The sequence below is a fragment of the Lepidochelys olivacea genome (genome assembly GCF_965140295.1).
Source record: "Lepidochelys olivacea isolate rLepOli2 genome assembly, chromosome: 3".
Classification (NCBI taxonomy): domain Eukaryota; kingdom Metazoa; phylum Chordata; order Testudines; family Cheloniidae; genus Lepidochelys; species Lepidochelys olivacea.
The window spans coordinates 205,021,796-205,034,728 of NC_140413.1; the positions used below are offsets into that span (position 1 = coordinate 205,021,796).

At 49.7% G+C, this 12,933-nt stretch overlaps 1 protein-coding gene across 1 annotated transcript; it reads left to right on the forward strand.

The window, feature by feature from the left end:
• The first annotated feature begins 7,648 nt into the window (after positions 1–7,648).
• On the forward strand, positions 7,649–12,728 carry THBD (thrombomodulin). Its single transcript, XM_084623570.1, has one exon. The coding sequence runs from the start codon at positions 7,820–7,822 to the stop codon at positions 9,461–9,463; it is 1,644 nt and encodes a 547-aa protein (XP_084479696.1). The 5' UTR covers positions 7,649–7,819; the 3' UTR covers positions 9,464–12,728.
• The last annotated feature ends 205 nt before the right edge of the window (positions 12,729–12,933 follow it).

Here is a 12,933-nt window from a genome sequence, read left to right on the forward strand (position 1 = left end):
TGGCTGAGCCTACATACAAAAATATCACTGGAAGGATTAAAGTTGGTAAAAGGTTATGCTTTCCCCAGCAAGTCAAATTGCACTGCAAAGGTAATGTAATGAAGCCTTCTCTTCACTGAATACATGATCTACGGTGTTGTGTGTTGGTCAAGCCAGTTACATGTATTATCGGTTTTATTTATGTTTTGTAAAGTGTTTAAGAATTAGAAGGAATTAAGAGGGAAAATGGTGATAGGTGCAGAAAATATCTATAAATCTGCCATGTTAGAAGCCTAGAGCCAAATCCTGGCTCAGATACTCAGATCTGCAGATGAGGACAGAATCTCCCCTGTAATTAATGGGGTACATTTTTGTGCTTCAAGACTTGGAAATGTTCGTCCTGGAGCTGGAGTTCCATTTCTGTGCTTCTGAGATGGATCGGAAGTGATCTCCATGATAACACATCCGATTTCTACACTGGGATCAGGCCAGAGTACTCTTTTATGTCACTTCCTCCCCTCCCGCCCCCCAGCTCTTTCATTTTTATCTTGTACTGAATAGTCACTGCCAAATCCTTTGCACATGAGCTCCCCCCAGACCAGCATAGGACAGCCACAGAGAGAGGCAGCACTGTTTTATGTAGAGTATCTCCCCTGTGGGACAGCAGGTGCTCTGTTCTGGTGAGGCTCCGCTGAGCAAGCATGTCTTCTGAAAGCATTCATTTACTTCTGCCTTCGCAGCCACGCCTTGGCCTCTGCTGCGCATTACTGCAGCATAAAATGAGAACTTTAGGGCCTGATCCAGAGTCCAGGGATGTTCACGAGAGCTTTCCATGGCCTCCAGTGGGCTTGGATCAGGCCTTTATGCAGCAGTTTTACAAAAGAAAGAATTAGGCAGTCATTTGTACTGCCATGTAACTGCATAATATGGGGGTGGGAGTGGGGGTAGGGTGACCACCGGTCCCTAATTGGGCGGGGCAGTCCCGAAATGTAGATTTCAAGTCCCAGTCCTGGGCTGAATGACTCCAGGACAGCATTTGTCCCTGATTCCCCTTGACACAGTTCAAATTTACCACTTAGCAAGGGTCAAACCATAGCAACTACAGCGCAGTGCAAAGCCCCGCCACTGCCACGCTATCCACAATGCTGACATAGTCCTGGAACGACTGACACGTGGTGTAGCCAATGTAAGACCTCAGTTATCATCCCAGTAGCATGTGACTTGTTACACGTCTCCCGGGTTTCCAAACAGCTGAAACTAATCTGCTTTGGCGATGCAGTCCAATGAAGAACAAGACACATTGGCAAATTGATATTTAGTTTTTAATTACCATTATTAAATATAGAATATAAAATGTGCACATATACTATAACTCCCTCTCCCCCTACTTTTTTAAATGCCATGCATTCTGTTTTTGCATTTTGAAAGGTGGGCGCCCTAGGGGAAGGGAGGGAGAGGAGTTGTGTATAGTCCTGAAAACTATCCTCTTTGGAGCCCAAATCATTCAGATTGCCAGCAACTGCACCTGTATGCTGGGCTCTGTTTACCATCCCAGGGGACATGTCCATGCAGCTGGCACAGCATGCAAGTGGACAGCTTATGAAATTCTCTGACTAATCTAGAGGCTGAGTCTGGGTCAGCGCCGTTTGTTCGGGTTGGGTAACCAGAAGCTAACACGAAAACGCAGAGAGGAAATCCCCAAAGGCTGTCTCATCAGCTAATCCATTTTACCTCCACTCCCCTGCCTCTGCTTTATTTTGCAGTTAACCACTGTAGAATGCAAGGGGCCTGTGATGATCATTCATCATTATTAATATAATGCTTCAAGCAAGAGGTAATGTTTTCCAAGTCCCCAGCTGCTATGGGAAATTTCAGTAAATTCCCACCGAAGCTTTCAGGCTTCTTTCTCCTCTTCCAAAGAACAGAGAATCTTCCCCAGTCTAACCCTTTATTAAGGAGCCTGACACGCCAACGCGCGCCTGGCCTCTTTGTTACCCGCTTCATATGTCGAAGTCAAGATCTGCTGTTGCTGTATGTCTCTAGCCTACAAAAACGAAACAGCCTCCATTAGAAAGTGAAAGCATCTTGTTTTCCCTTAAGTGAGTTAGCAGAATAAAAACACTACTATATTGTAATGTGTTTAACCACCATTGCACTTACTTAACCGCAGCTCAGCATCCTTGGAGTGCGCAATCAAATGCCATCTGCTGGCAGAGACAGGAGTTAAAACATATTAGAGAGAAGGCAGGGTGGGGTAATATCTTTCATTGGACCAACTTCTGTTGGTGAGAGAGACTAGCCTTCAAGCTACACAGAGCTTCTTCTTCAAAAATGTCGCCTTGCCACTGAAAAAACTTTCACACCTTCCTACCAATGGCTGCAATGCTGTTAAAATCCAGGCGTGAGATCCTGGCCACACTGAAATCAAAAGCAAAACTCCCATTGATGTTAAGGGGGCTGGAATTTTGCCCCTGGCTTTTCCACTGGGGACCCCTCAAGAGCACATCTAGGGAGCACAGCATATTGTGATGGCTGGCATGCACTTAACTGTCATGTCATCCACTCCGTGCTGGCTCTGCTCATGTGAAAAGGCAGCGCCGTGGAATTGAATTCCCTGCCCGTTCACAAGAATGGAGCAGACAGGCACGGGTGAGATGGTCCCTGGAGCATTCAGAGGATTATAAGAGGAGATTGGGTTCAGAGCCTGGGTGGGATGGGGGAAGAGTTGAGCCAGGGGAGATTCTGAGCAGTGGAGAGTTTCTCTGTTTTGGGGGGAGGGGGGAGTCCTAGCCTGAGGAGTTGTGGATTTTACCTCCTCATGGGAGAAGGGGCTGAGCCTGGTGGGGTCAGGTGGGATGGGGCAGCAGGGCTTGAGCTTGAGCTGGGACTAGGGACTTTCTGAACAAGAGGAGGCTGAGCTGGAGGAAAGGGGCTCCAGGGGACTGGGTGGAGAGTTCTGAGCTGGGAAGGAAGAGCATGGGGCAGGCGGCACGTGGGGGTGAAATGAGGGATGATGATGAGTATGGCTGAAGGGATGTGGGTGGGCATGAGGGCAACGGGCAGGAAAAGGTTAGAGTGGAGGGACAGTGAGACGAGAAGGCACTGAAGGAACTACAGAGGGGAACCCAGTGTTCTTCCACCATGTCCTTCACTGTGAAGTATCTCTGTTTATCATCCTCCACTATAACTCTCCCTCAACACCCCACCAGTCTCCTGGTTTTCCAGTGTGAAAATCTGGTCAAGCTCTAGGAAGGGTGGGAATCAGATGGGGGAGAAGGGTATGGACCCCCATCCCCACTTACATTGGGCACCAGCCACCGCTGCGTAAGGCACTGCTCCAAAACTAAAAGGAATGTCTTGGAGTGCTTCTATTATTTACATGTTCAGTAAAATCCTCCTCAACCATGGTGTACCAGAGTGACCTTTTATCGCTGCTGAGAGGAATTACTGGCTAACAGAAGACACTATTTCTGTAACAGAGGCAGCTGCAATCCTATGTGTTAAGAGTCTGCAGGCTGGGGTCTATTCCCAATTCAGGGACTGACTTACTGCCTAACCTTGAACAAGACACTTAGTTTCTCTGGGCCTCAGTTACCCTCTCTGGAGTAATGGGGATAGCAGAGCTCACCCACCTTTGTAGAGCACTTTGAGATGTGCAGGTCTGAAGTGCTATATTGGGGTTCTCAAACTGGGGGTCATGACCCCTCAGGGGGTTACAAGGTTATAATGTGGGGGGGTCACGAGCTGTCAGCCTCCACCCCAACTCCCGCTTTGCCTCCAGCATTTATAATGGTGTTAAGTATATAAAAAGTGTTTTTAATTTATAAGGGGGGGGGGTCGCACTCAAAAGCTTGCTGTGTGAAAGGGGTCACCAGTACAAACTGTGCGATATAGAATTGACTTTAGTATTATCACGGTAGTACTGTGCTGCTCCCTGAAACATTGCATAGGCAGTGCGTTACGGGACAGGCTGTGGAGTTGGTAAGTACTCTGTACAGCAGAGTGGGAGCTGAACTCGCTGCGTGCCCACTCCGGCCAGTAAGGACAGCTGCAAGACACGTGGCATGTAGCCCTGTATGAGTAGTTGGCTGGGAAGCAGCAAAATGACAGCTGGGAACAGGTTATATGAAATAAATCCATACTCATTTTGCATGCGTCCCAGCTATGGAGGGACTGAAATCTCCTACCAGAGGAGCAAATAAAAGGAGGCAGCCTGAGACACTCAGATGGCCTAAGCCCCCAACCATGTAATAGATTAATAGATTTTTAAGGCTAGAAGGCACCATTAGATCACATAGTCTGAGCTTAGTTCCTCAGACCCCAACTGCCCATTAACTGGAATTATTATTTGTATTAAACAGTCCTCACTGCTGGCTCTGTTCAGTGAGTTTAAATCAGTTTCTCAAGCCTTTGGATAGCAGAAATGCATGTGCACACAGTGAGGGCTGCATGTAGCCCATAACACCGCCCTGAAATATGGTGTGGCGCAAGGATGAGCTTGTGGTTAAGGCACTGGACTGGAACTCAGGTGATCTGAGCTAAATCCCTGTCTTTGACACAGACTCCCTGTGTGATTTTCTGCAAGTCACTTAATCTCTCTGTGCCTCGGTTCCCTCTCTGTAAAATGAGGGTAATAGCACTTCCTTTCTCCTATTCTTTGTCTGTCTTGTCTATTTAGCCTGTAAGCGCTTTGGGGCTTTCTCTTGCTCTACGCACATGCTGTGCCTAGCACAATAATGAGAATACCTCTCTTGTAGCACTTTTCATCCATAAATCTTAAGGCACTTTCCAATGGAGGTAGATATCATTATTCCTATTTTAAGATAGGGAAACTGAGGCACAGGGAGGCAAAGTGACTTGACTGAGGTCACCCAGGAAAGCAGTGGCAGAGCAGGGAAGAGCATGCAGATCTCCTGAATGCCCTGATCTTGGGCGGGACCTCTAGACACTACTGTCATATAATAATGAAGGTAGAACTTTATAATTTATCTGAGGAACTCATGTACTATGAATGATACACATAGAGACACAGATGGAGATATACTCTGATAGATACAGATGGCTCCTGAGCTTTGAGAGTCTTGGATGGAAGAAGCTAGACATGGGCAGTGGATTATTTAATCATAGTGATAATCCCTAGCTCTTACCTAGCGCTTTCCATCAGTACAGCTCAAAGCACTTTTCAACTTTTAATGTATTTCTCCTCACAACACCTGCTATGATCTTCAAGCTTGGTGTGGTCCAATCCAGTGTAGGGCAGAGCTCCCCAGAAAACTCAAGGGAAAGTTCTGCTTCAAAACGTATTGGCAAAAAGAAAAGGAGGACTTGTGGCACCTTAGAGACTAACAAATTTATTTGAGCATAAGCTTTTGTGAGCTACAGCTCACTTCATCAGATGCATGTATTGCGCGATCTTACCCTTTGTCCGTAGTGAAACTTCCTGCTGCTCCAGACCGCACTGGCCTGGCAGGGGCCCAGCTCCCTTGCATGCTGCTGGCTGGTGCTCTTGTACTTTGGGAAGAGAGGGGAACCTTTCCCTTTCCAGCCCATGCCTCTGACGCACATCTGAGTCACTCCAGACTGCCCTGCCCACAAGGAGGGGTATTCCTGACCTCCCGGAACCCCTGCTTGGTGGGGCTGTGCAGGCTGACGCATGTGGCTCCAGCCAGGCAGCCAAGTGACCTTTTCCTCTTGACAGGATGTTTTAGTTGGGGATTGATCCTGCTTTGAGCAGGGGGTCGGACTAGATGACCTCCTGAGGTCCCGTCCAACCTTGACCGTCTATGATTCTATGACAGGCACAAGGTGTCCAGTCCAGAATCATATTTCAGCTCAGGGAAAACAGAAGTGCCCCTCACCTCTCCACTCTCCCAGAGCAGGGAAGAACAGGGTGAATGGGAATCAGAACCACGGGGCTCCCAGTTCCTGCTGCAGTGCATGGAGCTGGCCAGCTTCCAAATGTTTTAATAATTGCAGGTCGCAGACTTACACGGACGCTGCATACAAAGGCTTTAGGGTTGGGAGAAACCTCACTGGTGATCCCTTTATGAGGAAGAAATGTCCAGATTTGGGGGCTGGGAGTACATTCATTATTTTTATTTAAGTTACTACACTGGGGGGGTGGGGTGTTATTTTAGACAACACAGAAGAAACTGACAGAATCATAGAAGATTAGGGTTGGAAGAGACCTCAGGAGGTCATCTAGTCCAACCCCCTGCTCAAAGCAGGACCAACCCCAACGAAATCATCCCAGCCAGGCCTTTGTCAAGCCAGGCCTTAAAAACCTCTAAGGATGGAGATTCCACCACCTCCCTAGGGAACCGGTTCCGGCGCTTCACCACCCTCCAAATCCGCTGTTAAGTATCCCTCCCTGTGTTCACGTCAGCGACACTTGCAGCTGCTGTTGTCCATCAGGGTCAGGGATGGGTCTGGTGTGGTTGCTGGCTCGTTTTCCCACGGGCGGGCTGGGAAGAGCTCTCAACACGCGGGCGGAATTCGTCTGCAAAAGCCAGGGAGAAAGAAGACTCCAGCTCCCCCCCCAGAGAGACCCGAGTTCCTTCCCTCACTTCCCAACGGGGAATGCGGAGCAGGCAATCCGCTCTGCAGAGGCCGAAGCGAAGCGCACCGACCGGGCTGCGGGTCTGCTAGCTCAACAAGGCGGGTTCGGTTTACAGCTCAGCTCTGCAACGTGTCCTTTGCTTCCCCAGCCTTGCGCAGGGGAATCCATGTCCGTGCTCCCGCCAGTGACGCTGGGGAGCTCAGCAGCGCCCCCAGCTGGAGTTATAGGCGGTGTGCGCCTACAGCTCCCATGAGACAGTCTCCAGTCTGCAGGTCTCATTGCCATTCCCCCCACTCTGGTTTTCGTTACACCCGCTCAGTAAATCCTCCACCCTGTGCTGTGCGGCTCCCCTGTAATGTTCGGGATCTTGCCCCACTAGTACGATACATACGAGCAATAATATCAAATCTGATGAAATAAGAAGGGGCTATTAGGGGAAGCCACATGGCTTCCCTAGGGAACAGGCAGTCCCGCACAGAGCCAATCCACATTCAACACCAATCCTCTGTTATAACCTGGGAGCAGGCACGGGTTGCTTCTCGTGCACTTGGGGAAACGGGAGCTGGGATCGGGTTTAAAAGCGTCCAGCCAGGCGTGTGACAGGGACACATGCCCACGCCTGGAAGATCCGTGCTGAGAAATCTGCTCCCTGAATGGTCTCTTTGCAAGGAGCAGGGGAAGCGTTCACACGCAGCAGTTCGTACCTAGACCAAAAAGCAGAGTTGGGACATAACGATCCACTTCATGTTCCCAGAACTAACCTCCTCCGTTTGCCCTGGATCCAAACGGGTCTCTTGTGGGGCCGGAATGAGCCACCCCCTCTCCTTGCTGCGCTAAAGCGCGTTTCAGGGCGTGGGCTCAGAGACCCCCGAAATCCCTGCTTGGGGTGGGGCGCGCTGAGTGTCCCCCCGCCTATCCGGCCGACTCCCTGGTGCGGCAAAGGGCCAAGCTGTTCTTCCAGGGACAGGCGAGTTCACAGGGCGGAGGGGGTCTGATTGTTTCATCAGCCCCCCCCCGCCCCCCGGCCTCTTTCTGCAGACAATGAGTCTCCCACCCACCCTCCTTCCGCCCCTCGGGTGACCGTGATTTGCTCCGGCAGCTGGGGGCGATCCCAGCCCGGGCCGGCGCTTCCTGCGCTGCAGCGCCCCTATAAAAACGTGGGCACCGAGCGAGCGGAGGCATGACCGAAACTTCCCAGCGCCGGGCGCGCCGGGGAGCAGCCGATTGCTCGCGGGGAGCCCCCCGACAGCCAGCCCCTGCTCAGCTCCGCCGCCCCGCACCATGCTGGGGCTCTGCCTGGCGCTGGTGGCCACGGCCCAGCTCGGGCGCTCGGCTCCCGCCCCGCCGCAGCCCGTGGGCGCCCAGTGCATCGAGCACGTCTGCTTCGGCCTGTTCTGGGGGCGGCAGCGGTTCCCCGGCGCCAGCCGGCTCTGCCAGGCCCGCGGGGGGCAGCTCATGACCGTGCGCTCCACGGTGGCGGAGACCGCCATCGCCCTGCTGGTGCGGAACCAGAGCGACTCCAGCCTGTGGATCGGGCTGCAGCTGCCCCCGGGCCAGGCGTGCTCGGAGCCCGCCCGCCCGCTGCGGGGGTTCCGCTGGGTCACGGGCGACGAGCGCACGGACTACACCCAGTGGAGGCCGGGCGGCCCCGTCTGCGGGCGCCGGTGTGTCGCCGTGGCGGCGCTGAATCTCACCTGGGAGGAGAAGCGGTGTGACTCCGAAGCAGACGGCTTCCTGTGTGAGTACAATTACCCTGACACGTGCGCCAAGCTCTCCCCCGGGGCAGGCCTGGCTGTGACCTACACCACCCCCTTCGGGGCGCAGGACAGTGACCTCCTGGTCCTTCCTCCCCAGACCACTGCCTCAATCCCGGCCCTGGGTGTGGAGCTGGTGTGCCAAGAGCACAGCAGCGGGGGCATGCGGTGGAGCTCAGCCAGCCCCGGGGCCTGGCACTGCCAGCTGGAGAACGGCGGGTGCGAGGATTCCTGCCAGGGGGACGGCGGGACCCCGCGCTGCACCTGCCCCCAGGGGAAGCAGCTGGACCAGGACCAACGCAGCTGCTCTTCCCTGTGTGCCGACGCCCCCTGCGAGCACCACTGCATCCCCCTCGCCCTCAACTTCACTTGCATGTGCCACGAGGGCTATGAGCTGGCCGGGGATGGCATCAGCTGCAGAGACATTGATGACTGTAAAACCAACCCGGGCCTTTGTGACCAAGTGTGCATCAACACCAAGGGGGGCTTCACCTGCCAGTGCCACGCGGGCTACGAGCTGGTGGAGGGCAAATGTGAGGACGTGAGAGATTGCGACGGAGAGAAATGTCAACACCAGTGTGACGATGTGCCAGGGGGTTACCGCTGCAGCTGCTCCAGTGGATACGCCCCATCCCCCCTGGACCCCCATAAATGTGTCCTATTTTGCAACCAGACTGAATGCCCAGCAGACTGTGACCCCCATACACAGGATACGTGCTACTGCCCTGATGGCTTTGTTTTGGATCACCACAACGGTAGTGCAAAGATGTGTGTTGATATTGATGAGTGTGAGCTAAACTATTGTGAACAGCTGTGCACAAATAAGCCAGGCAGCTACACCTGTTCTTGCCAGGAGGGGTACAGCCTTGACAAGCAGCACTCTTGTATTTCTGAAGATGAGTTTTCAGGTGAAATGGAACCCTACCCAAAAACAGCAGTCCCCCCCCATGTCCCACCGCCTGCAGACAGCCTCCACCCTGGAGTGCTGATCGGAATCATTATTGGCATCTTGTCCACAATTCTGGTCCTGATGGCCATTCTCTACCACCTGATGAAGAAGCACTTCCCAGTTCATGGAGCCATGGATTATAAATGTAGCAACAGGACAGAAAAGGGAGTGATGCTGCAGCAAGTTCCCCCCGGATGCCCCTCTACTAACCAGAAACTGTAAAGAATCCCATTGGATTGAAAGGGGAAAAGATGGAATTGGGTGAAATTTTTCAAATTTCTGATGAAAACTTTTCAAGGAAAGTCATTAAAACTTTGCAGGGAAAATATTCACTATTTTTCAACGAGCTGCAGAAAAATATGCTTTGCAAGAGATGAGAAAACTGAATGGTAGAGCATACAATGCTGAGCTAGTCCCATTTGTGCATCTTTAAAGAAACCCCTAGATGCCTTTTTGATTTCCCCCCTTTTCCAGACTTGGCGAGCTTTGTGGGGTTTAAAGAGAGAACTTCATTATTTTTTGTGCATTGAAAAAACTGCCCTTGTTTGGAACTGACTATTGAAATCTGACTATAAAACAAGAGAATATATGCAACTGACTAGACTTTGAAGTGGTATGGTGAAAGCAGCTTTCATCCAGAGACAGTGTCATGAGTTCTTTCCCACATCAGGCTGGAGCTACTGAGCAATCGAGAAGAGGTGGAATGCTCCTGCGACAGATATAGGTTTGGTTTATTTTTTAAAAACTGCTAATTACTAACAAGTGGCAAAGACCTTTCCATCAGTTCTTCCCCTACCTTCCATCGTCCTGTCCTCTTTGTTATCTGTAAGAAATTGCAGCTCCCCACATTTATCTATTTTAGGGGTTTGTGCTGCCACCCATTACCACAGTATCTGAGCACCTTTCATGTAAAATCAATAGCAAAAGCAAAGCCCCTTATGGACTTCATGGAATCTCTGCCCCTTCTCCCTTTCAGGGTCAGAACTCTGCTGATTTGGTTGCTGTTTGTTTGTTTGTTACAGGTTTTTTGTTTTTGAGGGGGGCGGGTGTTTGGGTACATGGAACTGTCAATGGTGTGTCATTCTTGCTATGGTGGAAAAGCCTTCCCAGCTGACGGTTGTGTGTTCCATTCACATTTTCTCTAGAGGTTTTTTCCCCCTTCTCTCACTGTCAGCTTAAAACATCATTAATAAAACCACTTCATATTCTCCTGTTGATGAGAACATACGAACCGCCATACCGGGTCAGACCAAAGGTCCATCTAGCCCAGTATCCTGTCTTCTGACAGTGGCCAATGCCAGGTGCCCCAGAGAGAATGAACAGAACAGGGAATCCTCAAGTGATCCATCTCCTGTTGCCCATTCCCAGCTTCTGGCAAACATAGGCTAGGGACACAATCCCTGTTCATCCTCCATGAATTTATCTAGTTTGTTTTTTTTTAAACCCTGTTATAGTCTTGGCCTTCACAACATCCTCTGGCAAGGAGTTCCACAGGTTGACTGTGCATTGTGTGAAAAAATACTTCCTTTTGTTTGTTTTAACTCTGCTGCCTATTAACATGATGGCAGGGCATTTTTGCCCAGCGCTGCTAAATCCCTCAGCCCCTGTCCAGATGGTTGCTATGGGCCCTGTCCTACCCACACAGTGGCAAAACTTCCATTGACTTCAATGGGAGCAGGCTCAGGTCCTCTGTCTGCCATCCAGTACTATAGTGGGCAAAATCCGAAAAATTTATTTCACATTTTCCTTTCCAGATCCTTTTATCAAGTGTTGAGATGAAGGGTTAGGAGGCTATAAAAGCCAAGGGTCAGACCAGTGTTCAAAGGAGACGGGCAGTATAACCTTAATGAGATTGTGGGAGAAAATAAGCCCAAATGCTGAGAGAACTCCAAGGGCCTTTTTCTGCTTCTATGGAAGCTTTGACATTGGCTTCAAGAGGAGCATGATTGAGCTCTACTAGATAGGGTCCCGTGCCTATGAAATATTGATATGCAGCAGTGCTCAGTTTTCTAGCAGTACATTTTACAATTCTGGGATAGCAAACCCAGCCATATAGGTGACCGCTTGGAGGTCATCTAGTCCAACCCCCTGCTCAAAGCAGGACATAATCCCCAACTAAATAATCCCAACCAAGGCTTTGTTAAGCCTGACCTTAAACTTCTAAGGAAGGAGATTCCACCACCTCCCTAGGTAACCCATTCCAGTGCTTCACCACCCTCCTAGTGAAAAAGTTTTTCCTTATATCCAACCTAAACCTCCCGCACTGCAACTTGAGACCATTACTCCTTGTTCTATCATCTGGTACCACTGAGAACAGTCTAGATCCATCCTCTTTGGAACCCCCTTTCAGGTAGTTGAAAGCAGCTATCAAATCCCTCCTCATTCTTCTCTTCTGCAGACTAAATAATCCCAGTTCCCTCAGCCTCTCCTCATAACTCATGTGCTCCAGCCCCCTAATCATTTTTGTTGTCCTCTGCTGGACTCTTTCCAGTTCTTCCACATCCTGCTTGTAGTGTGGGGCCCAAAACTGGACACAGTACTCCAGATGAGGCCTCGCCAATGCCGAATAGAGGGGAATGATCACGTCCCTCGATCAGCTGGCAGTGCCCCTACTTATACAGCCCAAAATGCCGTTAGCCTTCTTGGCAACAAGGGCACACTGTTGACTCATATCCAGCTTCTTGTCCACTGTAACCCCTGGATCTTTTTCTGCAGAACTGCTGCCTAGCCACTCGGTCCCTAGTCTGTAGCAGTGCACGGGATTCTTCCTTCCTAAATGCAGGACTCTGCACTTGTCCTTGTTGAACCTCATCAGATTTCTTTTGGCCTAATCCTCTAATTTGTCTAGGTCCCTCTGTATCCTATCCCTACCCTGATTGATGAACTGATTGATAAAGAAGTATGCAGGCTACCAGCTGGTTGTTCTTAAGAAAGTTTACTGTTAAGAGATTGAGAAACTTGATTTTTCTAATCTTCCCCTTTTGGGGTGAAAATAACTGTAGGTACATACAAAGTGAGACTGCTAACACATGGTATTATTTTTTTCCTGATATGCCAGAATGATCAAAATACATTTCAAATTTTGAAAAAAAACAAACAGAAGAAGAAATGTGTTACATGAAATCTAGCTTTCTTACTGTAAATGGTTCAATCCATGGTTTTGTAAATGCAGCACATTTGTAAATAGTTATTTATTGGAAATGTACCCTATGCAATGCAAAATCACTGCGTGATTTCACAGGCATACAAATAAAGCTTGACAAACCTGGTTTATAGAAAATGTGGTAATGAAATGTTCTTTCTCTCCTCTCCCCACAACCTCCCTAATAACAGCAGATGCTGATCTTTCCTTACCAAGAACAATTTTGTTACTGGCCAGATTATCAGAAGTGCCCAACTCCCACAGATCCCATTGGAGTCCATGCGTGCTGCAAGTTCCAGCACCTTTGAAAATCAGGCCAAACATTCTTTTATAACTATTTTGCAAGTGTGATTATTATCCGTGATAATGGACTGTAAATAATGGAGAACAAGATTAACATTAAAAGATCAATGTTAATGAAATAGAAATAAAATGATAGCTACGTAGGGCCAGATGTATCCTTCATGTCACTCCACTGAAATATCTATCTATACACACATACAAAACTCCTTTGAAGTCAGTGGATTTTTGTGAGTGTGAACAGGATTTG